At 39.6% G+C, this 27,077-nt stretch overlaps 1 protein-coding gene across 1 annotated transcript in view; it reads left to right on the top strand.

Moving 5' to 3' along the window:
• Positions 1-27,077, top strand: part of hsd17b12b (hydroxysteroid (17-beta) dehydrogenase 12b) — a 54,309-nt gene that overhangs the window by 17,239 nt on the left and 9,993 nt on the right. The window contains exons 2-8 of the mRNA XM_062069313.1: positions 10,401-10,447; positions 10,526-10,601; positions 12,150-12,257; positions 12,424-12,488; positions 18,008-18,052; positions 22,221-22,255; positions 22,385-22,466. Of these exons, the coding sequence (XP_061925297.1) occupies positions 10,401-10,447; positions 10,526-10,601; positions 12,150-12,257; positions 12,424-12,488; positions 18,008-18,052; positions 22,221-22,255; positions 22,385-22,466 (458 nt within the window). The remainder of the gene's footprint in view (positions 1-10,400; positions 10,448-10,525; positions 10,602-12,149; positions 12,258-12,423; positions 12,489-18,007; positions 18,053-22,220; positions 22,256-22,384; positions 22,467-27,077) is intronic.

Below are 27,077 nucleotides of genomic sequence, written 5' to 3' on the forward strand. Positions count from 1 at the left end.
AATCTAAATAAATTGCGAAAATTAGACTTTTAACAACGACTCGAAAACAAAGTATGAATATTTATGCCCCGAGCAAGTGCTCGAGTCATTGTTTCCTGTCGGACCTTCTTCAACCCTAAACTAACACCCTCCCTTCCACATCTTACCTCCCCGGATTGTACATAATCAAATGTAGATACTCATTCTTATGCTTTCTGATCTCTCTCTATATGTCCACTACGTGCTGTACATATCCTACCAAGTCAGTCCTACACTGTTCCGATGTCCATTTCTCTGATGATGCTAACTAACCTAACCCCCCCACTCCTCCACATCCCACACCCCGGATTGTAAATAATGTAAATAATTCAGTGTATATACTCTGATGATTATCTTGTGTGATGACTGTATTATGATGATAGTATATATCTGTATCATGAATCAATATTATATTCCGAGTGGACCCCGACTTAAACAAGTTGAAAAACTTATTTGGGTGTTACCATTTAGTGGTCAATTGTACGGAATATGTACTGCACTGTGCAATCTACTAATACAAGTTTCAATCAATCAATCAATCAATCAAGTGTTCGGTGTTGTAGACAAGAAAATCCACATGTGTAAGCTTCACGACAAAACTTGGTAAAATCTTTGTAAGTAGATATTGTGCATAAATATACTTTGTTTGTTTTGTATTGAAATTGCTGACTTTGTGACGTCTTTTGTATACGTGGTCGTGTTTGTTTTGTCTGAAAGCAACTTTGGCGATCCAAGCTTGTTGATCGCTAAATTTGACCATTCGAGGGTGATACAGCTACATTTTAGGTTTAATTGTGATAAGACACATGCATTGAGTGCAATGTTTGATGTGGATGTTGTTTAGTTTCTATGAGCGTAAACATCTGTAGTTTGATGTGTGAATGTAGTAACACTTTCTTTTATGTATGTACAATATACAATGGACATTATTCATGTAAAATACACTATAGATGTTATACTTATTCATGTTTATTTATGTTTTTATTTTCAGTCTTACAAGCCTAAATGAAGGAAAACGTATAAAGAAATAAAACCAAGGAAGGAAAATAATTCAAAAGAAGGAACATCAATCCACGACAAAACTTCATGCTGTTAACTATCTGCACACGCTGGAAACGAGTAGCAAGGGCAGAATAATGAATTTATTGACAGTGCAGTGTGAAAGCCGATGTTTACTTTGTAATTAAGTAAACGCAGTCTCAAAGGACTATAACCTGCGGAGGCATTTTCTGACGAAACATCCACTTTTCGATGTCCGGCCCCTGAGCCCTTGGGCTCATGAAACTGCGGCCCTCTTCGTTATGTAGTTAAATAGCCCTGCTTTAGACTCCTATCAATCTATTCGTTCATTTCCTGATAATACTTGCTTACCTACTCAGATGCCTAGTGGTTAGAGTGTCCGCCCTGAGATCGGAAGTTTGTGAGTTCAAACCCCGGCCGAGTCATACCAAAGACTATAAAAATGGGACACATTACCTCCCTGCTTGGCACTCAGCATCAAAGGTTTGGAATTGGAATCACCAAAAATGATTCCCGGGCGCGGCCTCCGCTGCTGCCCACTGCTCCCCTCACCTCCCAGGGGGTGAACAAGGGGATGGGTCAAATGCAGAGGACAAATTTCACCACCTCGTGTGTGTGTGTGACAATCATTGGTACTTTAACTTTAACTTTTACTTTCTGCTGTTCCATCAAGACTTCTTAAAGTTTACTGAGCACTTAATTCTTGTGTCGTTGAAAGCTATCTTAGTGGTTAGATGCTTGTTTGATGTATAACACGTTTAGCCTCGTTCTGCAGTGATAATGGTACTTAAGACACCGAGAAAAACTGTTTATTTGCAGTAATGGAGTTGAATAGTATTTCTTCACACTGCGTATGGAGACATATAATTAGCTGCTAGCCGCTTGTCAGCCGGGGGACTTAAAATAGTGTGAGCCGTAGGGTGTCGGTGTTTATGATTGGCATTAAACTGCAATGGCGACCAAATACTTTTTTTTGGTCAATACTGATCGCCACATTCTTAGTATTTACAATTCCCTTTGCAGCTAAGACCAATTATTTTATTTTGCAATACTTTGTGGTGATGTTGCTTCGACAGCATGTGTGGTGATGTAAAATCCACAATATCCTTTTTTTAGATGCACATGTTTCTAAAATAAAATGTCATTCCCACCTTTCTTTTGTTAGTAATCTGAAATATTTGCCAGCATAACCTTTAGTTAATTTGGGCAAGATGTCCTCTCCAAAAAAGACATGTTTTATTTGAGTGGAGAGGGAACATGCATTCAGCTGGAAAATGTCCCCCGCCCCCTTCTTATCGCTGCACAGAACAGTTCATTCTCAGAACACCTTAAAATAACCCATCTGATGTTTCCCTCCTCGTTGTGCCTGCAGACTCTCTCCCACTCCTCTCCTCTGTGCTATTTTTAGCTGCCCCTAGGATCCCCCGTGTTGATGTTTGTCATTTTCTCTCTCTCACGCTCCCCCCCTCGCTCGCTTATGTTTGGTCGTGCTGCAGCCCAGGAGGATGCTTGGCACCTCAGCACCATCTGTACTCTCAAAGACCACACAGGCGGGGAGATTGGGTAGAGCCGAGGCTACGTGACGATTAAAAGGCGATGCTGCATGAATAACACAATGCCGTATTTTGTCTGCGGCAACATCTAGACTTGAAATGATGTTTGACACGGCTTGGGAGTGGGAAATGTACATGTGAATAAAAATATTCACGCTAGGTCTAAGGGTTTCTTTACATGTCATAATCTAAATTGCCAATCTATAATGCAAATTGTGGTCTTTAAAAAAGGAACTATTCTATTGTCTGCAATATTGTGGCCTCACGTCAGTGCTTTGTTATGTGCTGAACAGCTCTCTAGCGCCCCCGAGAGGTCGTTTTGCTATTTGTGTCCGAGCTCACTTATTGTTGGAACCTTTGCAGGTAGAATTGACGACACAGGCAACACATGATTACTATTGCTCATTATTAAAATGTTTTTAATGAGCAGGGTCACAGAGTCGAAAGACTCGTTTGCATTTTCCTCTTGTTCAATCGCTAATTTTAGCTCTGCGCTCTTCTAATCATAGTCTACTAGTTTAGTCTACTCCTTTCCCTGGCATTTCGTTTTTTCTTTACGAATACCGCCTGTCTTTAAATGCTGTCATTTTTATTTTGTGTTTCATCTTTTTGTACCATATAATCATAGTATGTGTTCACATTATAAATATGAACGTGAAATGGCACGCAGACAGCTCGAACAATTCATTTTTGTCTGACTTTTTTAAATTGAAGGACATAAGGGGCCCATTAAAAAGACAGTTCAGTATTTCCCATGCATTCATTTACTGTCTTAACGATTAGTCGACAAGTCGGATTATAAAGCGTACTCATAATCAGTGGCTCTAAATTAGCCATCAATTTTTAAAGTCATCCATCCATCCATCCATTTCCCTTCGGGGTCGCGGGGGGCGCTGGAGCCTATCTAGCTTGAGATATTTTTAGGCATGTGCATACTAACATCAAATATGACTCTTGGCATCTGTTTGTCTCGAGAGACAATAGAGTTTTGCGCTCAAATGTCAATTCCTGTGCAACGCCTGTTGTGACTATATAAGCCAATTCTTGACAGACATGCTTTGTTGCAGTTCCTGCACACATATTGTATTGTTGGTTGATTCAGTGGGGGTGTGACTGTTCGCTTTCTACGTTCACGCTTCTCCTCCCATTGTCTTACTCTTCTTAAGTCACTCTGATGTACGCCCTCCTCCACTAACTTCCTCCATTTCCCACGTTCAGCTGAAGAAGCTTCCCAGTTTAATGGGTTGATGTCACTGGCCTTCATATCACGCTTACACACATCTTTAAATCGAAGGACAGGTCTTCCCACAGCCCTTGTTCCAGAGGCCAGTTCTCCGTACAGGATGTCTTTTGGAATGCGAGTGTCATCCATTCGACTTACATGGCCAAGCCATCTCAGACGTCGTTGTGTAAGGAGAGCGAAGATTGTCTTCATTCCGGTTTTCTCGAGGATATCCTTATTCGGGATGCGATCCTGCCATTTAATTCCCAGAATCCGCCTTAGGCACCGAAGATGGAAGGAGTTCAAACGGCGCTCTTGGCGTGCATACGAGGTCCATGACTCACTGCCATAAAGTAGAGTGCTAAGAACACAGGCTTGATAGATCTTATTTTTCGTGTTGATGGTTAGCAGTCTGTTCTCCCAAGCAAGCTTGGAGAGTCTAGCCATCGTTGTAGATGCTTTGCCGTTGCGGATGTTGATCTCGGCATCGAGAGAGAGATTGCTGGATATGGTTGAGCCAAGATAGGTGAAGTTCTCAACAACTTGCAGGGTGTGGTTTCCAATGGAGATCCTTGGAATGTTGCGCATATCTTGTCCCATAATGTTTGTCTTCTTGAGGCTTATAATTAAGCCAAAGTCTTTGCATGCATCAGAAAAGCTGTTAATCAGCCTCTGTAGTGCTTCCTCTGATGGTGAGGCCAGAGCAGCATCATCTGCGAAGAGCATCTCTCTGATGAGGACTTTACGCACACTAGTCTTTGCCCGGAGACGTGCGAGGTTGAACAGTTTCCCGTCGCTCCTTGTGTGAAGGTAAACACCATCGTCAGATGATTTGAATGCTTCTGACAATAGCAACGAGAAGAAGATTCCGAAGAGCGTAGGAGCAAGCACGCATCCTTGCTTCACTCCATTCTCAATTGGGAATGGGGCTGATGCGGAGCCGTCATACTGGATAGTTCCTTGCATATCTTCATGGAATGATGTTATCAGCTTTAGCAGCTTTGGTGGGCAGCCTATCTTGTGCAAAAGCTTGAAGAGAGCCTTCCTGCTAACTAAATTGAAGGCCTTTGTAAGGTCGATGAAGGCGATATACAATGGTTGTCTCTGCTCACGGCATTTCTCTTGTAATTGTCTGATAGAAAATATGTCGATGGTCGATCTCCCCGACCTGAATCCACATTGCGATTCTGGATATACACGAGCCGCGAGCAATTGCAGTCTGTTGAGTAACACTCTAGCGAAGGTCTTCCCGACAGTGCTTAGGAGGGATATTCCACGGTAATTGTTGCAGTCGCTGCAATCTCCTTTATTTTTGTACAGTGCGATGATGTTTGAGTCACGCATATCCTGAGGAATTGTTCCTTCATCCCAGCATTGACATAGAAGCTCATGAAGATGGTCTAGAAGAACAGTGTCCTTACTGTTCTTGATGATCTCAGTGGGAATGCCATCGTTCCCCGGAGCTTTGCCACAGGTAAGGGAGTTGACTGCCTTCTTGAGCTCCGCTAAGGTTGGGAGCTTGTCGAGATCATACATGACAGGTAGGTTCTCGATGCTTTTGATTGTAATGTCATTGACTGCAATATCCCGGGAGTAGAGTTCCTGATAGTGCTCGACCCATCTTTCCATCTGGAGCCCACGGTCTGTGATGACTTCTCCAGTGGAGGATTTCAGTGGCACTACCTTCTTGGTGGTTGGTCCGAAAGCTCTCTTCATACCACCGTTATCTGCAGCCAGTTGGATACTCTCGCAGAGGCCGAGCCAGTAGCTGTTAGCACATTTCCTTGCAATGCATTTGGCATTATTTGTTGTCTTCCTGAGAGCATCAAGTGTCTTTGCAGATGGATCGTTCTTATAACTCATTAGGGCTGTTCTCTTGGCTTCGATGATGGGCTCCATCTCTGCAAGCCCAGCGACAAACCAGTCTGGGTTCTTCTTTTCTCTCTTACCATAGATGGCCATGGCTGTGCTGTGAACAGCATCGCGGATGTAGTTCCATCGTTCATCAGCATTACCAGCAGGACAGTCCTGGAGTGCATTTTCGATGGACTCTGCGAAGCATTCACGTAGGTTGGGGGCATGCATTTTGGCAGTATCTAGGCGTGGGCGACCTTTCTGCTTTGTACGGTGAATCCGTCTGGGCTGAAGACGCACCCTGCTGCCAATCAGTGAATGGTCCGTGTCACAGTCAGCGCTGTGATAGCTGCGGGTGATTTGAACGCAGTTCATTGACGATTTTCTCGTGATGATTAGATCTAGTTGATGCCAACTTTTTGATCTGGGATGCCTCCAGGAAACCCTGTGATGTGGCTTTGTCGAGAAGAATGTGTTGGTAATACAAAGGTGGTGGTAAGAACAAAGTTCTAGTAGTCTCTGTCCATTCTCGTTTAGTTTGCCTATGCCAAAGTGTCCTATGCATTTGGGCCAGGAGTCATGGTCTGATCCCACTCGAGCATTGAAGTCTCCTAGTAAGAACAGGTGCTCAGTGGCAGGAATGTCAGTGATGATAGAGTCCAGATGATTGTAGAACTGATCCTTTGCCTCTGCAGAGCTGCAAAGAGTAGGAGCATAAATGCTCAGGATGTTTACTGGACCTGAAGCACTTGACAAGCGAAGAGAAAGTATGCGTTCTGTGCCTCTATTTGGTGGTTCAGTTGAGGAGAGTAAGGAGTTCCTCACTGCAAGTCCGACGCCATGCAGACGTTGTTCCTGTGGCTCTCTTCACTGCCAAAATATGGTGTAGTCTTCTTCTCTGATATAGCCGTCTGAGGGGAGTCTCGTCTCCTGCAGGGCAGCAATATCGATGTTGAGCCTCTTGAGCTCGCGGTTGATGATGGCCGTCTTCCGATTGTCGTCAACCGTGGATAGATCTTCCGAGAAGCCAGGACTCATGGTCCTGACGTTCCAGCTTGCTAAACGCAAGACTGGCAGTTTTTTCTGTTTTCGTTGTTTGCCTGGTGCAGTATTTACAGTCCGCTTGTCAAGTCAGTCCTTTAAGCTCCAAGCACCCGATGAAGCAGGCGGCCTGTGGCGGGTCAGTACCTTATTAACCGGGGGCTGCCCAGCTTAAGGTGGGCGGTAACTGACCAGTAGGACGCAATGGTCCCTCCCACCGACGGAGATAACCCGTAGCGCTGATATCCTACGCCAATCGAAAACAGCTTATAACTCGTAACTGCTATCTCCCGTGTTGTTTCTGCTACTTTTGACAGTGGCACTGAAGTAGCCTCTCCAGTTTTTTGGCGCAAGCCTGGGCTAGAGGTATGGAGATCCTGGGTAGCCCATTCGTCAGAATCCCCCTCTCGGCCTTACCAACGTAGTCCAAAGGAAAGCATAGCAATACGTTTGGCATCAGTTTGGCTGCAGGAGCTGCCGGAAAAGTGTCGTATCGAACACCAGACCGCCTGCGGGGCTCCACTCCGTTATCCGTAACCCTGGACAGGGGCCCATACCGGGTACTGTCAGCCGGAGCCAGCTGAGCCCGGGACTCGTGTCAGGCAGGGTCGTCACGCCCTGAAGTAGTTGCCAAGACCACTTGGCCACTACCCACTACCTATAAAACTAATATGACTAATTCGTTCATAAATATGTATTTATACTGTAACTATGTGGTTCATTAGGCTCTTACAACATGTAAATAACTCTTAAACGTTTGTCCATTTAAAAGTAAGGACAGGAAAAGTGCAAAATAAACAAAGTGTATTTTTTTAATGTAAAAAAACAGGACAGTTATGATTGAAGCTATAACAACAAACAAAACAACAACTTGCTCAAAAAGAAACAAGCATTTTGTGAGAATGTGTTTAAAAAGTTGCACACTGAAATATTATTATTGATTATCTCCTGGCATTTTTAGTACTGTAATGGACACTGTGCATATAATTAATCTGTCTCATTGATTATTTTTTAACATTTTAGCTATCTAATCGTATGTTTAATCATACGATACCGGCGTATTTACCTGCGTTTATTGTGCCTTTCTTCGTTGCGTAACAAATTGACGCTGCTTTAAAAAGTACTTGAATTAATTTAAACAAAGTTTAGCTGGCGGACTTTGGTTAAAATGATAGTTAAATCAATTGTTCACACAACTTCGTCTCACACAAGCTACAAACTATCTTATCCTCCATATGTCCAACATTCCCCCGCTTGAATTGCTTCTATATCAGAGATAAAGTGTCATAAAAACAAGATCTGCTTTGCAGAATGAGCAACTAAGAGATCCATGTTTTCCGCAAGAATAGGAGGAAATATTCTCACTTTTCACATGTTTTCACCCGCGAAGTTGATGCGAGTGGCGGTGCTGACTCGCGTTCCTCCGGAAAAACACGATTAATGACATCACGACTATGTCGACAAATTTTATCATCGTCAAATCGTTGCATTCCTACAATATATGGGGCGGCCTGAAACAGTTTCATTTGCATCGCCCCATGAACTATTTATTTTTTCAGACTTGGCGTATTGGCCGTCACTCGCAAACACATTTTAGCGGGACTGTCTGTGATGCTTATTGTTCAACATCTGTACAGTAGATGGCATCATAACCAGGGCTGGACAATAAAACGATATCAATATACACTATATTGCCACAAGTATTTGGCCACCTACCTTGACTCACATATGAACTTGAAGTGTCATCCCATTCCTAACCCGTAGGGTTCAATATGATGTCGGTCCACCTTTTGCAGCTATTACAGCTTCAACTCTTCTGGGAAGGCTGTCCACAAGGTTGCAGAGTGTGTTTATAGGAATTTTCGACCATTCTTCCAAAAGCGCATTCGTGAGGTCACACACGGATGTTGGTCGAGAAGGCCTGGCTCTCAGTTTCCGTTCTAAGTCATCCCAAAGGTGTTCTATCGGGTTCAGGTCAGGACTCTGTGCAGGCCAGTCAAGTTCATCTACGTCAGACTCTGTCACCCATGTCTTTATGGATCTTGCTTTGTGCACTGGTGCACAGTCATGTTGGAAGAGGAAGGGGCCCTCTCCAAACTGTTCCCACAAGGTTGGGAGCATGAAATTGTCCAAAATGTTTTGGTATCCTGGAGCATTCAAAGTTCCTTTCACTGGAACTAAGGGGCTAAGCCCAACTCCTGGAAAAACAACCCCACACCATAATTCTTCCTCCACCAAATTTCACACTCGGCACAATGCAGTCCGAAATGTACAGTTCTCCTGGCAACCTCCAAACCCAGACTCGTCCATCAGATTGCCAAATGGAAAAGCGTGATTCATCACTCCAGGGAACGTGTTTCCACTGCTCTAGAGTCCAGTGGCGACGTGCTTTACACCTTGGTGATGTATGGCTTAGATGCAGCTGCTCGGCCGAGGAAACCCATTCCATGAAGCTCTCTGCGTACTGTACGTGGGCTAATTGGAAGGTCACATGAAGTTTGGAGCTCTGTAGTAACTGACTGTGCAGAAAGTCTGCGACCTCTTTGCACTATGCGCTTCAGCATCCGCTGACCCCTCTCTGTCAGTTTACGTGGCCTACCACTTTGTGGCTGAGTTGCTGTTGTACTCAAACTCTTCCATTTTCTTATAATAAAGCCGACAGTTGACTTTGGAATATTTAGGAGCGAGGAAATTTCACGACTGGATTTGTTGCACAGGTGGCATCCTATGACAGTTCCACGCTGGAAATCAATGTTCTATATATTTTTTTCTGTGGTGGAGTTGCAAAGCAAGGTTGGTTTCATGAACAAAGGCACTCGCTCTCTGGTAATGAAGCAACGCAAGAAGTGATCACTGATTAGTGGGAGTGACACGCTAACAGCCAATCAGATAACAGTATCAACTGTCATGTTTGTCTGCGCCATCTTGTTGTCTAACGGTTGATTCTTTGCAAGGAGTGAGAAGGGAAACTAACAATGAGTGCTGCAGAGGGTGAATAAATTGTCGATGAAACAGGAGAAGTCACCTCGACAGTATGGCAGTTATTCGGGTTTTTTTTTCAAACGGACCGTTGTCAGTCTAAGTTGCTTGTAATCAGTAATACCACACCACCCTAGCCGCGCTCACCCGATAAATAGTTCTTCCCAGGTTTCTGTTTACATTTTCACACTGCAATATTTTGTTACTTTTTTGCACCTAATTTTTAATGGTTATTAAGTGTTTGTGATTTGAGAAATGTGTTTACATTGAGTGTTTTACATGGTTGTGTTGTCATTTCCTTTCCTTTCTGCCTTGATAGCTGAGGGGATGATAATCAGAGGAAGGTTACATTTTAAATAACAATATTTACATTTAATTTTTTTCTTGGTCCTTTTTGTCGATAGATCCTAAAAAATATCGAATTATCTATCGACCGATACAAAACACTTATGTCGTGATATATGAGGCCCAGCCCTAGTCGTAACACACCTCATACGGTACGTACAAACCAGAGTCGATTTGATCATACTTTGTAGCGCATCTGATTCATTAATATGATAGATCACATGCACCATGACATGTACATTTTTGCTTTCTCACTTTTCACAGTTTTTCATTCACAATGTTAATACATTTATAGACAGGTATCTGACAATAAATGTGCATAAACGGTGTCATTTTATTCACCTGAGTTCTTTTATTTTGTCTTTTAGTTGTGACAGGAGCGACGGATGGAATCGGCAAAGCTTATGCTGAAGAGGTACAAGGGCTACTTGCAGTGTTTTTATTTCCAAACTGTGACTTGAGCTAATTATTCTGCCATTGTACCTTTTTATAGCTGGCACGCAGGGGCTTCGCCATAGTGCTGATTAGTCGCTCTCAAGAGAAGCTGGATGAAGTATCTAAAGCGATTGGTAAGTACACATGCCCAACGTTTCAAAGGTAATAAAGTCTGCCTCATCAAGTGGTCAGTAAGTGTTAACTTCAGAAGTAGAACTGCAACTAATTTATCCTGAGTCTTAAATGTAGCCTTGGTGCTACACTCCAATTAAGGCCAATGATGAATTGCATAGATTACGTATTTATTACAGTACTGACTATTTATAGAAGGGAATATAATGCAGAAAAACATTTGTGCTTTTTGGTTAAGGTTGAATGTATATCAGTAATTTTAGAATATGTTGCAAATTGTTTTTGATTTCAGAAGCTCAATTCAAACCAAGAGACCACTCAAAGGTTCAGGATGTTTTTGCAGTTAGATTTTTTAATAGATCAAATTCATTTTTTTAATATATTTTACAGTAGAATATAATCATTAAAATTAGAGATATCCCAATCATGAACTCAGACCAGAGGCCGATATTTGCCTTTTTTACCTAATCGGCTGCTGAGATGCTGAGCTCAGCTGATCTGTACCACAGCTGTGTCCCATTGTTTACATTGCTAAATATTGTACTCGCATTATATTATTTCTTCAAAAGGGATGCACGCTCAGGGAAACACAATTTCTATATTCTTTGTTACACAAAAGGACTTGCAGGAATTCCAGGAGGGTGCATGTCTTGCCAGAACACTGGTTATGAGAGCAAGCTGCAACTAAAACGTAGTCTATCCACAGTGCAAAGCCGCTCCTAAGATACTATTCCTCACCACCACGGTGGGGAAAAAAATAAGTTTCTCCCAAGCACCACTATCACTATAGGAATAGAGGAAAATGAATTGCTAAGCATACTACACACATACAGTACACACCAAGCAGGATGACACAAAAAGCTAAAGCTTTAATTATTTAATTTAGATTTGATTAATGTTAAGATGTCGATACTATCGATAACTAGTGTAGTATCAGAATTTAAAAAATCCTAAAGTGATTAAATCTACTTTTCTTTTTCCTGTTCTTATTATTACAAAATCATTGTTTTGGTGGTTTTGGTTATTTATTACAACCTCAGGGTGTAAGTCTTTTTTATACAGGAAGGCTTTGAGGGCAAAACCTAAATGATTTAAATATGAGTCTACAGTAGTTTTTGATTTACATCAATAGTAGCAAACTCTAAATGTAATAAGATAAGCTTTATAGAAAAGTTACTTACTTGCTATAAGACATGTTCAGTTCTAAAATCCATTGTCAAAGGATCGGGACTCAAAATCAGATCGGGATAGGATGATCCCTAATTAAAATATTGAGACATTTTGAAATACATTCTTATATGTATTCCTGTCTGTGTACTATGTATAGTATATCTATAGCTAAATAATGTTTTATGTTTTGCATGGAACTACTGATATAAATTGGCTTTCAAAAAGATTCAGATTCTTCGAAATGCACCTGTGATCTCCCTGACAAATAATAAAATATCCTCGCTTAATGAGCAGTTAAGTTCCTGAGGGTTCCTGCTATTGTGTTTCTGATGTTCACATGTACAACTGCATATTCATAGATATTTGTATTTTTCCTACAGAAAGCAAATGCGGTGTGAAGACAAAAACCATTGCAGCAGACTTTAGTGCAACAGATATTTACGCCAAGATTGCAGATGGACTTGAAGGACTGGAAATTGGAGTATTAGGTATGAGCTCAGTTACACCTTTGCTGGTTTTGAATATATGCACACATGAAAACATAAATAATAAATATATTTCCAAGCAAACTTGTGCTACTTGTTTTGTAGCCCTTTGCTGCCCTCTTTAGGTTATAGCAAAGAATAACTTGTCTCTTATTTTTCATGTCAACAGTGAACAATGTCGGGATATCCTACTCATACCCAGAATTCTTCCTCAACGTCCCAGATCTTGATAATGTAAGTTCAAGTCTCATTGATTTTTTTTTAGTAGCTTTGTAATGATTCATGCAGGTATATTATAAGCTCTGTGCACACTAAGAAGTAACTTGCACATGTTCACATTTCATCAGATAAATACATGTTCAAAAGGATGCGTTCAAAACAGAGATTCACTGCACATATAATAGATATAGTTATAAAGGCATATTCATCACATGGCAGATGCTTTTTGGTAGCACACAGAATAGGGATGCAGTGTTTCCCATAAACTGCCAAGATACCTGTGGCGGCGGGGGCGTGCCTATGGGCGTGGTCACCATGACATCGACTAATTTGCATAATTTACTACAATGATATGATTTTCTCTAAAAAGTCACAAAAAATGTATACTTACTAATTAATAACAGTTTTGTTTTAAACATCCATCCACCCATCCATCCATCCATTTTACAATATAATTACAACACTTTATGTACATATTTATATACAGATTTGAACAATAAGTTATTCACTGAAATATATGTATTAATTTTGGTTCTTATAAAAATATAAAAGCTAAAATGTCTCTTAAAGCTCTGCCCCTTTAATTAGTGCATACTAAATCATTTAACTTTAGCCTACTACTACAACCATATTATTTACCAGCAACATAAAGTGAAACAGAGGCAGAGGTGTCCTGCCATAGTCAGTAACAAATAAACAGAACAGTAGTGGTGGTAGATAGACACAAAGCTTCATCAAACATCTGATCCACTGAACAAAGAGCTCCAAAAATCTTGATCCTACACTTCTCTTTTGTAAAGTAAATCTGAACAGCCGATATGGGCATCTACATCAACTATATGATTTGCCTGAGAAGCTGGACAGGACAAAAAAAAACCAAAAAAAAAAAAAAACCCGAAAAATCTATTTGTGGCGGCCTTAATTCTTTCGTGGCGGGCCGCCACAAATAAATAAATGTGTGGGAAACACTGGGATGATAATGTCACGGTATGATATCATGGTATTAAGCCCACAGTACGATATTATTGTGGTATATGTCCAAAAAAAAGTCTTAAAAATGTTTGTGTAAAATGAAGTGGCAAGAATGTTTAGAATAAACACACGTGTTGTAATTGAACACAAACTTAATGCTCAAATGTTCTAATCATATTATTTACAATAAACAAGTTTATGTATGTATGTATGTATGTATGTATGTGTATATATATATATATATAAATATATATATATATATATATATATATATATATATATACATATATGTGTATATATATATATATATATATATATATATATATATATATATATATATATATATATATATATATATATATATATAATGTGGACTTGAAGTGGGTGTGGCATGGATGATTGTTTGGCGCCCAATAAAAGACTTGATGGAGGATTCTTCAAAAGCAAGGCTTCAGTCAGCAGATGTTAAAGCAGCATAAATGTGTATATATATATATATATATATATATATACACACATATACCCTCTTTCAGTTAAGTGTCTTTAAACCAACAATATATAAACATCCAGTGAACTTTTAACTTCAGAGAAACCGTGTCTTCTGTAGTGGACATCTTTTATCACTTTGGAAAATGCCAATTCTCAATAAAGTTAACTGACAATTTAACATTTAATAATGTAAATACCTCACAAATTATTGCTTGGCCTCCTCTGCATCAAATATATTTTGCGGGTGGTGGTTTATTTAGTAGCTTCTCATATTACTTGTGTTCAAGTGCGGTGTCACCAAACTTTTTTTTTTGGTCCGCGCTGCTGCCTGCGGTATTCGATACTTAAAACATGGATAACAAATCCATTAAAACCACAATTTGTTTAAATGTTATTTAAAAAATGTGGGTTAACACTCCAGACAAAGGCAGCGACTTTGCCTTGCAGTATGCAGACCAAAGAAGTTGTGTTTTCGCCAGGGTTTGTTTTTGTCTGTCTGTTAGCAGCATTACTTAAAAAGTTATAGATAGATTTGAATTAAAACCTCAGGAAAAGTCAGAAAAAACAATCCTTTCTCTTTCCTTTACAACCTCTCACACGGACATCGCACACTTGCGCCACACGGAATTTTGGGGGATGTAGTTTACTTCCAGACAGGTCAATTTAAAAGTGCCAGCACAAAACTACACTGACCAAGTTATACTGTCACACGTCACAGTATTATTGGGATGATTTTGATATCGAAATACCGCAAACAAACACTGGCGTGAGGCAACATCCACTAGGTAATCACACCTAACAGGATAGAGCCACACTAAACCCAGAACAAATTTGCCTTAACACTACATACTTTCAATTCATGGAACGTTTAACAACTAAAACATGGTTGTGCCATAAGATCACTTGTATCCCCAATAGTAGCAAACCTTTACATAGAGGACATGGAAAAGAAAGCTCTGAGCTTTTTTCAGGGAACAGCACCAAGTAGGGCTGGGCGATATATCGAGTTTGTAAGATATATCGATATATATTTAAACAAGATATGGATTGAGAAAATATTGTAGTATTGATATAATTTATTTCACGTTAAAATGACCAAACGCCGCTTATTTGTTGTGTTTCTTTTTCTCCCCCTCCATGGGCTACTAAACCCCTCCCCTTCCTCCTTCCAAGACGTGCTTGCACTATAAGAACATCCATGATTGGTTGGTTGTTTACTATGATGAGTCACGATTAGTTAGGGACAGGCCAATCAGAGGCAAGATAGGCCGGGTCATCGAACCAGGAAGGGAAATCACAAAGTGCCTGCCTGTAAATGTATTTTTTTTATATGAGTTTGATACTTTTTGTATTACCGTATTTTCCACACTATAAGGCGCACCGGATTATAAGGCGCACCTTCAATGAATGGCATATTTTAAAACTGTGTTCATATATAAGGCGCACCGCATTATAAGGCGCACCGCATTATAAGGTGCACCGCATTATAAGGCGCATAGAATTGACGCTACAGTATAGGCTGGGGTTACGTTATGCATCCATTAGATGGAGCTGCGCTAAAGGGAATGTCAACAAAACAGTCAGATAGGTCAGTCAAACTTTATTAATAGATTACAAACCAGCGTTCTGACAACTCTGTTCACTCCCAAAATGAATAAACAGCTGTTTTATTATTTTCCCCGAGGTAAAGTCAGTGACGTGGTGTTTTGTTTATCTTTTAACAACAGCAAGGTATAACATGTAGTGCAACATTTATATCACATAGTGGAGGGGAACTTTTCCCTGATTCAATAAACACGTAAAAAACAGTGAAACTGTTACGGTAAATCAAACGTTAGTGCAATCACAATATAGTAACACTCGAAATAGTGCAGAGCAATAACAATATATCAATAACTCAACGTTGCTCAAACGTTAATGTCACACAACACAATACACAAAATAAACATGTAAAGCTCACTTTATGAAGTTATTCCTCATCCACGAATCCCTCAAATTCTTCTTCTTCAGTGTCCGAATTAAACAGTTGGGCGAATACGGCATCCAACATGCCCTCTCGTCGAAGTCGTCATTAATCGAGTCAGTGTCGCTGCTGCTCTATTCCCGTGTTCTACTGCGTGACTGATCGTCTTAAGTTTAAACTCTGCGTCGTAAGCGTGTCTCTTAATAGGAGCCATTTTGGGGTCTTTACATAAACAAATGGAAATGAAACGGCACGACTCGCACAGTCATATATCCCAGCATGCACCGCGCGCTTGTTCTTCTTCTACAGGGGAAAATGAAGTCGGCGGCTGCTTACCGTAGTTGCGATTGATTGATTGATTGAAACTTTTACCTGTTGGAGGCTCAATATTGGTCCATATACAAGGCGCACCGGATTATAAGGCGCACTGTCAGCTTTTGACAAAATTGGAGGTTTTTAGGTGCGCCTTATAGTGTGGAAAATACGGTATTTGCACAGCTATGTTATTTATTTTACAAAGAAATAATAGTCTATTTTATTTATGTTATGTACTTCTGTACTACTTACACAGTTTATTTTCTGCACTGTTAATACCCATCTTGACTAACTGGGTTAATAAAAGTGCCACTGACCGTTTACAGTACAGGAGTCATTCACTTCAATTTCACTGAATATCGCTCAAAAATGAGTATCTTTATATGTATAATTTCACCAAAAAATATATCGAGATATACTTTTTCGTCCATATCGCCCAGCCCTAGCACCAAGTCATTGGTACAGATATGTGGATGACACATGGGTGAAAATCAGAAACCTAGAAGTGCAAGCCTTCACCGAGCACATTAACTCACTGGACAAAAACATCAAGTTCACACGTGAATATGTCAAAGACAGTAAGTTGCCTTTTTTTAAATGTGATGTCCACATTGGAGAAAACAGTGTCCTCCATGTCGGGGTTTACCGAAAACCCACACATACAGATCAATACCTACTTTTTGACTAACATAACCCACAGGAACACAAACTGGGCATTCTCACACAGAGCTGATAATGTTCCTACAAGCCCACAGGCCAATGAGAAAGAGCATAGGCATTTGAGAGAAGCCCTCAAAACCTGTGGTTACCACAGGTGGTCGTTTGTGAAAAGTGCATCCAGTTTCAGAAATAACAAGAACGGAGTGGATGAGGAGGAAAAATGTGACTGATGAAAAAAATATGTATCAGGTCTATCTGAGAAACTCAGAAGAATTTTTAACCAACAAAACATCCCAGTACACTTCACACCAGGCAACACCCTGAGACCGAGACTAGTGCATCCCAAAGACCAGACAACCCACATCCATAAAAACAATCTGGTGTATGCTATCCAGTGTAATGATGAATTCACTGATACATATACTGGGGAAACAAAACAGCCACTAAGCCGACACATGGCACAGCATAGACAGGAAAACTCTTTAGACCACCTGCACCTACCTGCACCTCAGGGAGAAACGTGCCGGCACTCCTTTGAGGACATTTTTTTTCACAGAAGGTGACCAGAATACCATTTGTGCCATTTGTTTACAACAGAATGGAATGCCCATGTTGGGGATTCCGACTATTTCGGACTGGTTTTTGATTGATTGATTGAAACTTTTATTAGTAGATTGCACAGTACAGTACATATTCCGTACAATTGACCACTAAATGGTAACACCCGAATACGTTTTTCAACTTGTTTAAGTCGGGGTCCACGTTAATCAATTCATGGTAATAGCCGATCCACAGACTAGACTAGATTTGACCAATTTCAGTCTGGGACGAGATCTGACCAATGTAAGTCAATGAGCATGAACTGATGAAGCCTACTTGGATGAGCGACGAAATGTCTTCTAAGAAAAACCAAACAGTCCAGTTACGATCGATTGAATGCCCTGAGATTACAATGACCTGGATGAATGATAACATTCATAGATGCGGTATTTATCATACCATTACACCCTTAATACAGAATAATAACTTTCTGTTTCCAATGTAAAATTGTGTGGTGAGCATGAGTTCAAATCAACATATTGACAAGAATGTACATGTATTTACATTTAATGACATGCTTTTGTCCTTGTTTTAGTTCATTGACACTATGGTGAATGTCAACATAACGTCAGTGTGTCAGGTGAGTAAAGTAAAACAAATGGAACTAACTCAATGCTTAACTATTAACACACATATTTAATGTGTCATCATTTTTTTGTCACAGCCACTATGAGATGGATGTCAACAATGTGTATTGTGCCTTTATTTTGAAATTTTAATTTGGCATGTTTTATTAATGCTTATGCCAAAAATAAAAATAAATGCCCCAGTCCAAACTTTGAACCCGCACACAGCAACATTTTCTAGATTCTTCCGACCTCTAAGTTTTGTGGGAATCTTAGAAGTCGTTAACTAAAAAGGGCAACTGAGTAATGATCGAAAATAGATCGTAGATCCTTTAAAACTGTTGTAAATCTAGCCACTTACTTTTATTAGCAATAACCAATGGCAGTCATGCTCAAGTTTTTGTATTATTCCCTAATAAATAAAATAGTGATACACGATAATATAAATTTGAACAGATACTGATCATTTACAGACCTTTACAATTGATAACAATAACCTCTATACATGTGTATATATATATATATATATATATATATATATATATATATATATATATATATATATATATATATATATATATATATATACATATATATATATATAATCAGCTCACACTTTTGCCCAAATTGTATACACTGTAAAAAAAAAAAAATATACAAATCTAGGATAATTTCAAATTATGTTTTTTTTTAAAACTCAACTATAAATACAGTACAAATACACTTTATACTATAATTCTCACCCATGCAAACAATTAGAATAATTGCGTAGAGTAAACAACTGTTGGAATTTGTTGATGTCAACTTTTCAATTATGACAGACAAGCAACTCAAAAACAAAGCAACTCAAAACATTGTGAATATGGTTTCATCAAATTAGAAAAAAAATGTGTTCAACACAAGATACGGTATATAAATGAGGCCAATAAGATTCTGCATTGTCGGTAGCAACAACACCGAAACAAGTGAAGTTTTATCTCTTGTTGATTGACAACAATGAAATTATAGTTTTCTCTGACAGTATTAAAATAATAAATAGTGTGATCTGTGCATGCTTTTTAGAAAGGTAACATTCAATTGTTGAACATAAAGAATTCAGGTTTACAATGATAAAGTGCATTTTTTTCCACTAAGAAATCATAAAAATTAACTGACAAATTTTCTTGCGCCTCCAGATGAACCATGAAAGTTATACATAAATAATTACTCATTTTGTTGTCCAATTCCTTTATCCAACTATATTTTCCTTCAAACAGCTGCCTCTTATCAAACACTTCCACATCTGTCCTTTGGCTTTACTTTTGCTGCGGTCGCCGCTATTAGCATTAAGTCTCGGCTTGACAGCACATGCACCTTCGTACTGCTTCCATAAATCTTCACGTTAGTGAATTTATAAGGTGACCTATTAGACTAAATGTGTTGATGCTCGTCTCCGCAGAACACGTTTTGTTAAAGGCCTACTGAAACCCACTACTACCGACCACGCAGTCTGATAGTTTATATATCAATGATGAAATCTTAACATTATAACACATGCCAATACGGCCGGGTTAACTTATAAAGTGACATTTTAAATTTGCCGCTAAACTTCCGGTTCGAAACGCCTCTGAGGATGACGTATGCGTGTGACGTAGCCCGGCGAACACGGGTATGCCTTCCACATTGAAGCCGATATGAAAAAGCTCTGTTTTCATTTCATAATTCCACAGTATTCTGGACATCTGTGTTCGTGAATCTGTTTCAATCATGTTCATTGCATTATGGAGAAGGAAGCCAAGCAAGCAAAGAAGAAAGTTGTCGGTGCGAAATGGACGTATTTTTCGAACGTAGTCAGCCACAACAGTACACAGCCGGCGCTTCTTTGTTTACATTCCCGAAAGATGCAGTCAAGATGGAAGAACTCGGATAACAGAGACTCTAACCAGGAGGACTTTTGATTTGGATACACAGACGCCTGTAGGGAACTGGGACAACACAGACTCTTACCAGGATTACTTTGATTTGGATGACAAAGACGCAGACGTGCTACTGTGAGTATGCAGCTTTGGCTTTTTTTTGCGTATGTACGTAACTTTTTTAAAATATATAAGCTTTATGAACCTTGGGTTAGGTGAACGGTCTTTTGGGCTGAGTGATTGTGTGTGTTGATCATGTGTTTGAATTGTATTGGCGTGTTCTATGGAGCTAGGAGCTAGCAGAGGAGCTAGGAGCTAGCATAACAAACACGCAGGTGTTATTATGCAGGATTAATTTGTGGCATATTAAATATAAGCCTGGTTGTGTTGTGGCTAATAGAGTATATATATGTCTTGTGTTTATTTACTGTTGTAGTCATTCCCAGCTGAATATCAGGTACCGTGAGTATGCAGCCTTGGCTGCTAAACATTCGATAACTTGACCGTATGTGCGCGTCACGTACGTAACTTTTTAAAAATATATAAGCTTTATGAACCTTGGGTTAGGTAAACGGTCTTTTGGGCTGAGTGATTGTGTGTGTTGATCAGGTGTTTGTATTGTATTGGCGTGTTCTATGGAGCTAGGAGCTAGCAGAGGAGCTAGGAGCTAGCATAACAAACACGCAGGTGTTTTTATGCAGGATTAATTTGTGGCATATTAAATATAAGCCTGGTTGTGTTGTGGCTAATAGAGTATATATATGTCTTGTGTTTATTTACTGTTGTAGTCATTCCCAGCTGAATATCAGGTACCGTGAGTATGCAGCCTTGGCTGCTAAACATTCGATAACTTGACCGTATGTGCGCGTCACGTACGTAACTTTTTAAAAATATATAAGCTTTATGAACCTTGGGTTAGGTAAACGGTCTTTTGGGCTGAGTGATTGTGTGTGTTGATCAGGTGTTTGTATTGTATTGGCGTGTTCTATGGAGCTAGGAGCTAGCAGAGGAGCTAGGAGCTAGCATAACAAACACGCAGGTGTTTTTATGCCGGATTAATTTGTGGCATATTAAATATAAGCCTGGTTGTGTTGTGGCTAATAGAGTATATATATGTCTTGTGTTTATTTACTGTTGTAGTCATTCCCAGCTGAATATCAGGTCACCCCCGGCTCTCACAGCATCTTCCCTATCTGAATAGCTTCAACTCCCCACTAGTCCTTCACTTGCACTTTACTCATCCACAAATCTTTCATCCTCGCTCAAATTAATGGGGAAATTGTCGCTTTCTCGGTCCGAATCTCTCTCACTTCATGCGGCCATCATTGTAAACAATAGGGAACTTTGCGTATATGTTCAACTGACTACGTCACGCTACTTCCGGTAGGGGCAAGCCTTTTTTTTATCAGATACCAAAAGTTGCAATCTTTATCGTCGTTGTTCTATACTAAATCCTTTCAGCAAAAATATGGCAATATCGCGAAATGATCAAGTATGACACATAGAATAGATCTGCTATCCCCGTTTAAATAAAAAAAATTCATTTCAGTAGGCCTTTAACTAAGAGTCAAATGTCTTCTTCGGACATGTAAAAGAAAGCCCACACTGGTGACTGCTGCGCCATGATACTTTTCTTTGTACATAACAGGCCTCACGCGCAGCATGATGACATCACCAATTTGCAACCATACCGTAGGGTAGAAGGAGCCAGGCAGCAGCATAAACCACAACAAAGAGACAAACGATAAACACAAACCCAGCCTTTATTATTACCGTCTCCTTTTATCGCTTGATTTATTTATTACCGGAACCATTGATGTGATGCTTGCCATTATCAGTTGATAATTATCAGCCGGCGATAATAAAATGAATTCCATAAATCAATTATTTCTGTTTGGATTGGATTTATCGTTTGTAAAATCCAAGGCCCTAGGGCCTTCTCTGCTTCCCTCTCCTCTGTTCGATTTGGCTAATATGTGCAAAGATTTTTATTTTTGTAATAACTGACGGTGTGTGCATTAAGTAAATCAGACTTAATAGTAAACACAAACAAACACTCAAATCACCAAGTCACTTCCTGTTCCTCTACTCCATGTTTGGTTGTTCCCTGAGCAACAATCTGCCCACTCTCAATATGTTCTCTCCAAATGTACTGTATGTCATTCAGTGAATCTTCAAACTGCTCTCAGCTATAATTTTTTCTCTTACCGCACACAGCCCACACAATTGCAAATGGACACAAATATGTCCAGAGCCTACTCATTTTAATGTGTTTGTTTGTTCCCAGATGACACGCCTTGTTCTGCCTCAAATGGCTGAAAGGTGAGTTTTGACTCCCTTTTGTCCGAAAGTCCCTCACCCTGTGTAGGCTTCATGTATTGTTTTGTTTTAGGTGGTTAAAGATTAAACAACATGAGCTAACGTTGAGTTGCCTGTTGTGTGTTTTTTTAGGAGGAAGGGCGCCATCCTCAACATCTCTTCTGCCAGTGGAATGTATCCTGTTCCTCTGCTTACGGTCTATTCTGCATCCAAGGTGAAAAGATTGCCTTCAAATCCAAATGTTGATCATACATGTATCATAATACCACATTGTGATTAATGAGGACATGTCAGACCACTGCATCATCGTCAAAGAGGTTATGTCTGTAGGGACATAAATATTTCTCAAATAAAAGGGCGGCGCAGACCGGTGCCAAGGCTTAACGATTTGCCACATGCAAAATCAATGCTATCAAATACACAACCTGGGTCAATTCCAATTAATCTTGGTTGGAGTTCACAGCTGTTGACCCTGCATACACACAAACATTTTTGTTCAATTGACAGTAGGGCTGCAAAATGAATCGACATCGAGGTTTTGATTAGTACAATAACGTAACTGCACCACACCGGCATTTGAGTGACATGTTCAACAATTAGAACTGTTGAGTTTAGCGCTTCTTTGTCTCTCGCTTCGAACAGGGAGAAAGGGATCTCACTCTGTGCATTGTCTGAACACCTCAGCGGGTTTATTTACAGTAGAATTAACTGAATGCAGTGAGTCCTCTTTGCAGTCGGCCCAATCTTTGCCTCGGATGGCGGAGAGCGAGACCGCCAGCTTTACACACAAAGGAAGCTTGAACTGAGAGCCTCGCAACTCACTAGTGAGAAGTTTCATGAAGTAACAAACATTCGTAGGAAAACATGATTGCAAAGCCAAATGTCTTGTTGTGGTAATATTTCAGCTTCAATGGAGAACGAGCGAGAATGCGGTGATAACGTGATGGCAACAAAGCTGGGGAAAAAAGTGCACTTTTAAGATGTTCAATATTAATTTAAGTTAAATTTTTGCTTACAGAAATGAGTCCATTTAATTTTTTTGTTTATTTAGGATAACAAATGTATATATCTTCCAATTACAAAACAATGGTGAACAATAATGAGAAACAAAAGTTAATATTATTTTAAATATTTACTTGCCCTATTATGGATTATGAATACATAACATTATGAACATTGTATAGTTTTTATCAGTTATTTTAAGATGTTCAATATTAATTTAAGTAAATTTTTGCTTACAGAAATGAGTCCATTTCATTATTTTGTTTATTTATTTAGGATAACAACGTTATTTATCTTCCATTTACAGAACAATGGTAAACAATAATGAGAAATAAAAGTTATTATTTTAAATAGTTACTTGCTCTATTATTATGGATTATGAATACATAACATTACAAACATTGTATAGTTTTTATCAGTTATTGAGTTTAAGAGCATGATGTAGACAAAAGGTCTGAGTCGGTCTGCATAAAGTAAACATTTTTAAAGTAAATTATTGCATATTGTTCTAAAGTGTTTTGATTGATTGATTTAAACTTTTATTAGTAGATTGCACAGTACAATACATATTCCGTACAATTGACCAATAAATGGTAACACCCGAATAAGTTTTTCAACTTGTTTAAGTCTGGGTCCACGTAAATCAATTCATGGTGTGGCGCCTCGAGAGAAGAATATGTTGATTGACATTCTAAAAGTAAGATGCCTTCCTTCAATCGTTTTCAGTTTTTTGCATTTATATGTATAAAATATAAAAAACGCAAACCAATCGCAATTTTGGAGATAAAAATCCATCCATACATCCATTTTCTATCGCTTGCTATCCCTGCTGCACGCGGTCTAGGGAAGATAACAATCACAATTTGTTTTTTTAAATTTTTTTTTATTATTGTGCAGCCCTAATTGACGGTCAGACCTGTGTTTGCAGCCATCAGTTTATGATGACCACTCGCCGACAGCTGCCACGAATCTAGGCCTGGGCTGATAATGAATCAATTAATCGAGCGATAAATGAAGATGAACTCAATAACTCTGCCGGCATTAATACATTGCCAACATTGCTTCCTAAGAGGGTTCATTTTGTTCATCGCTCTTAGCACCTGTGTGTTCATTCAATAGCAGAATTAAGTGAATGAAGTGAACCTTGTTGTCAGTTATACAACATCTTTGTCTCTGTGAGTGGAGGTAGGACTGCTAGCATTTGCAGCACACAAGGGCAGTTTTAGAGTGTTACTTGTCGCAGGTGAGAAGTACCGCGAGGTAAGAACAAATTAAGAGGAAAAAAAATTATTGCGCTGTTTTGGGAATATTTTGGCCTCAAACCGAATGAGCAAGATTAGCCTGTCAACACAGGCGAACGAGTATGAAAGTAGAAAGTTTGCCAAATTTACGGTGGCTGACACAGGCAAAAAAAACAAGCCCCCTTCCCAGTTTTCCAACCGGGGAAAAATGGCACCTCAAGATGTTCGATATTTAAAGAAAAACTGCACTTTTTTTTTTTTATGCACGCTAAATAAACGTTAGCAAAAGTCAGATAAAAATAGAGCTATGAGGAGTCTTTCTTTTCTGCCTACAAATCGCTTTAAAAAGCATCCAAAAACTTTCAACAATGTTTTATGAACATGCTGTAAGTATATACTGTATGTGCTGTAGTAACAGGCACACTCATAACATGTAATATTTACAAATTTTGCTCATTTTAAGGATTATCACAACGTTTGCTTTTCCCTTCATCAACAACAATACTACTAATCATTACACATTTCATGAGAGCCAAAAACGACTACTTTGGGACAAATGATGATCCTGAACCTTATATTTTTGAGCCAGGAACATAAGGAGGATGAGCTACAGGTTTTAGAAACTGAGTGATAAGCAGCTCCAGCAAGTCGCAGTATTGCTAATTACGAAACAAGAATTACAAACTACCAACATAATAACACAATCACTTACTGTACAACGTCTGCTCTCTCTGGGATGCTGACGGGATGTTTATCCTGGCTGGTAAACAAAACAAAAAAGTGATTTAAACGAGCTGATTTTCGTGTCCTTCTCGCCGGGTCTAAGTTGCATGGCCACAGCCTTCTACTATACAAATGAGGGGCATGATTTATCATTTAGAATTAACTTTCACCAACTCAGAGGTGATGCAGCAGCAATATGTCAATCAATCAATGTTTACTTATATAGTCCTAAATCATGAGTGTCTCAAAAGGCTGCACAAGCCACAACGACATCCTCGGTTCAGATCCCATGTCCACCTCTGGCACAGTCACTGCAGAAAAAAACATTATGTGAGTTGTGTATTATTCTAGGAGAAATACTATGTGTGCAATCATTTTCCAGCATGGCGCTGGTTAGTTCCAGCTTAATTGACTCCTCACCCGGACAAACAGACTCTGTAATTGCCTGTGACTGGGCTTGCTCTAGTGTAGTTAGTCAAGTGTGACTCAAACAAAATCTATGTTCCTAGACAGGATGATGGCGCCTTCCTGGTTAGGGTGAAGGCCGTTTCTAATCAACAGGCCCGGTTTGCCTCAGAAAGAGGGCCAATTATCAGTAAACATTAGTCCCTGTTGTCTACAAAAACTAGCCAGCTACTTGTTAAGCGAGACTAATCTGCTATATCTCTCATCATTGCCTCTCGCAGGCAGGGGGCCAGAGACAAGTTCTCGATGCCTGGACATCTTTCTAGCGAGTCCCACCTACCTTCCTAGACACAACCGTTGTGTCCTTGGGCAAGACACTTCACCCTTTGCCTCTGATGGCTGCTGGTTAACGCCTTGCATGGCAGCTCCCGCCATCAGTGTGTGAATGTGTGTGTGAATGGGTAAATGTGGAAATACTGTCAAAGCGCTTTGAGTACCTTGAAGGTAGAAAAGCGCTATACAAGTACAACCCATTTATTATATTTATCATTTACAAGGCCTAGCTATGTATGTAAATTCTGTAGCTGCATGCTAGTTAGCGCTCTGTGATCATGGCGCCATTAAAAGTAGTTCCTTAACATTAGTGCTTCTAACAACAATATTGCTAATACTTAGTTAATATTCAGGTCACAAGATGTAAAAAGAGTACTATTAGCAGTTTTCAATGTTTTTAGAAGGCTTTATGGGTGCAATAGAGTACTCCCATTAGTTGCATTGTTAGCCACCTAGTAGTTGCCGTCTATTGCGAATTAAAATGCATAAAAAAAGAAAGACCTATGTGTTCTTGTCTTACATAGGGATTGTGAATAACAGGCAACATTCCAAAAAAGTGTAGTTCCCTGTTAAGTGTGATTTTTGCTGACAGAGATCCATCCATTTTCTACCGCTTGTCCCTTTTGGGGTCGCGGGGGGTGCTGGAGCCTATCTCAGCTACAATCGGGCGGAAGGCGGGGTACACCCTGGACAAGTCGCCACCTCATCACAGGGCCAACACAGATAGACAAACAACATTCACACACTAGGGCCAATTTAGTGTTGCCAATCAACCTATCCCCAGGTGCATGTTTTTTTTGGCGGTGGGTGGAAGCCGGAGTACCCGGAGGGAACCCACGCAGTCACGGGGAGAACATGCAAACTCCACACAGAAAAATCCCAAGCCCGGGATTGAACTCAGGACTTCTCAGGACCTTTGTATTGTGAGGCACATGCACTACCCCTGTTCCACCGTGCTGACAGATATTCTATTCTATTTTATTTTATTTATTTCAGATAACCTTCCAATTACAATGGTAAAATATTCCTATGAGAAATACATTTATTGAGTTTGAAATGATTATTTGCATTTTTATTGTTATACAATTATGATTACATATTACTATTCATACTTAAATTAG

The sequence above is a fragment of the Entelurus aequoreus genome, linkage group LG02, assembly GCF_033978785.1.
Source record: "Entelurus aequoreus isolate RoL-2023_Sb linkage group LG02, RoL_Eaeq_v1.1, whole genome shotgun sequence".
Taxonomy (NCBI): Eukaryota; Metazoa; Chordata; class Actinopteri; order Syngnathiformes; family Syngnathidae; genus Entelurus; species Entelurus aequoreus.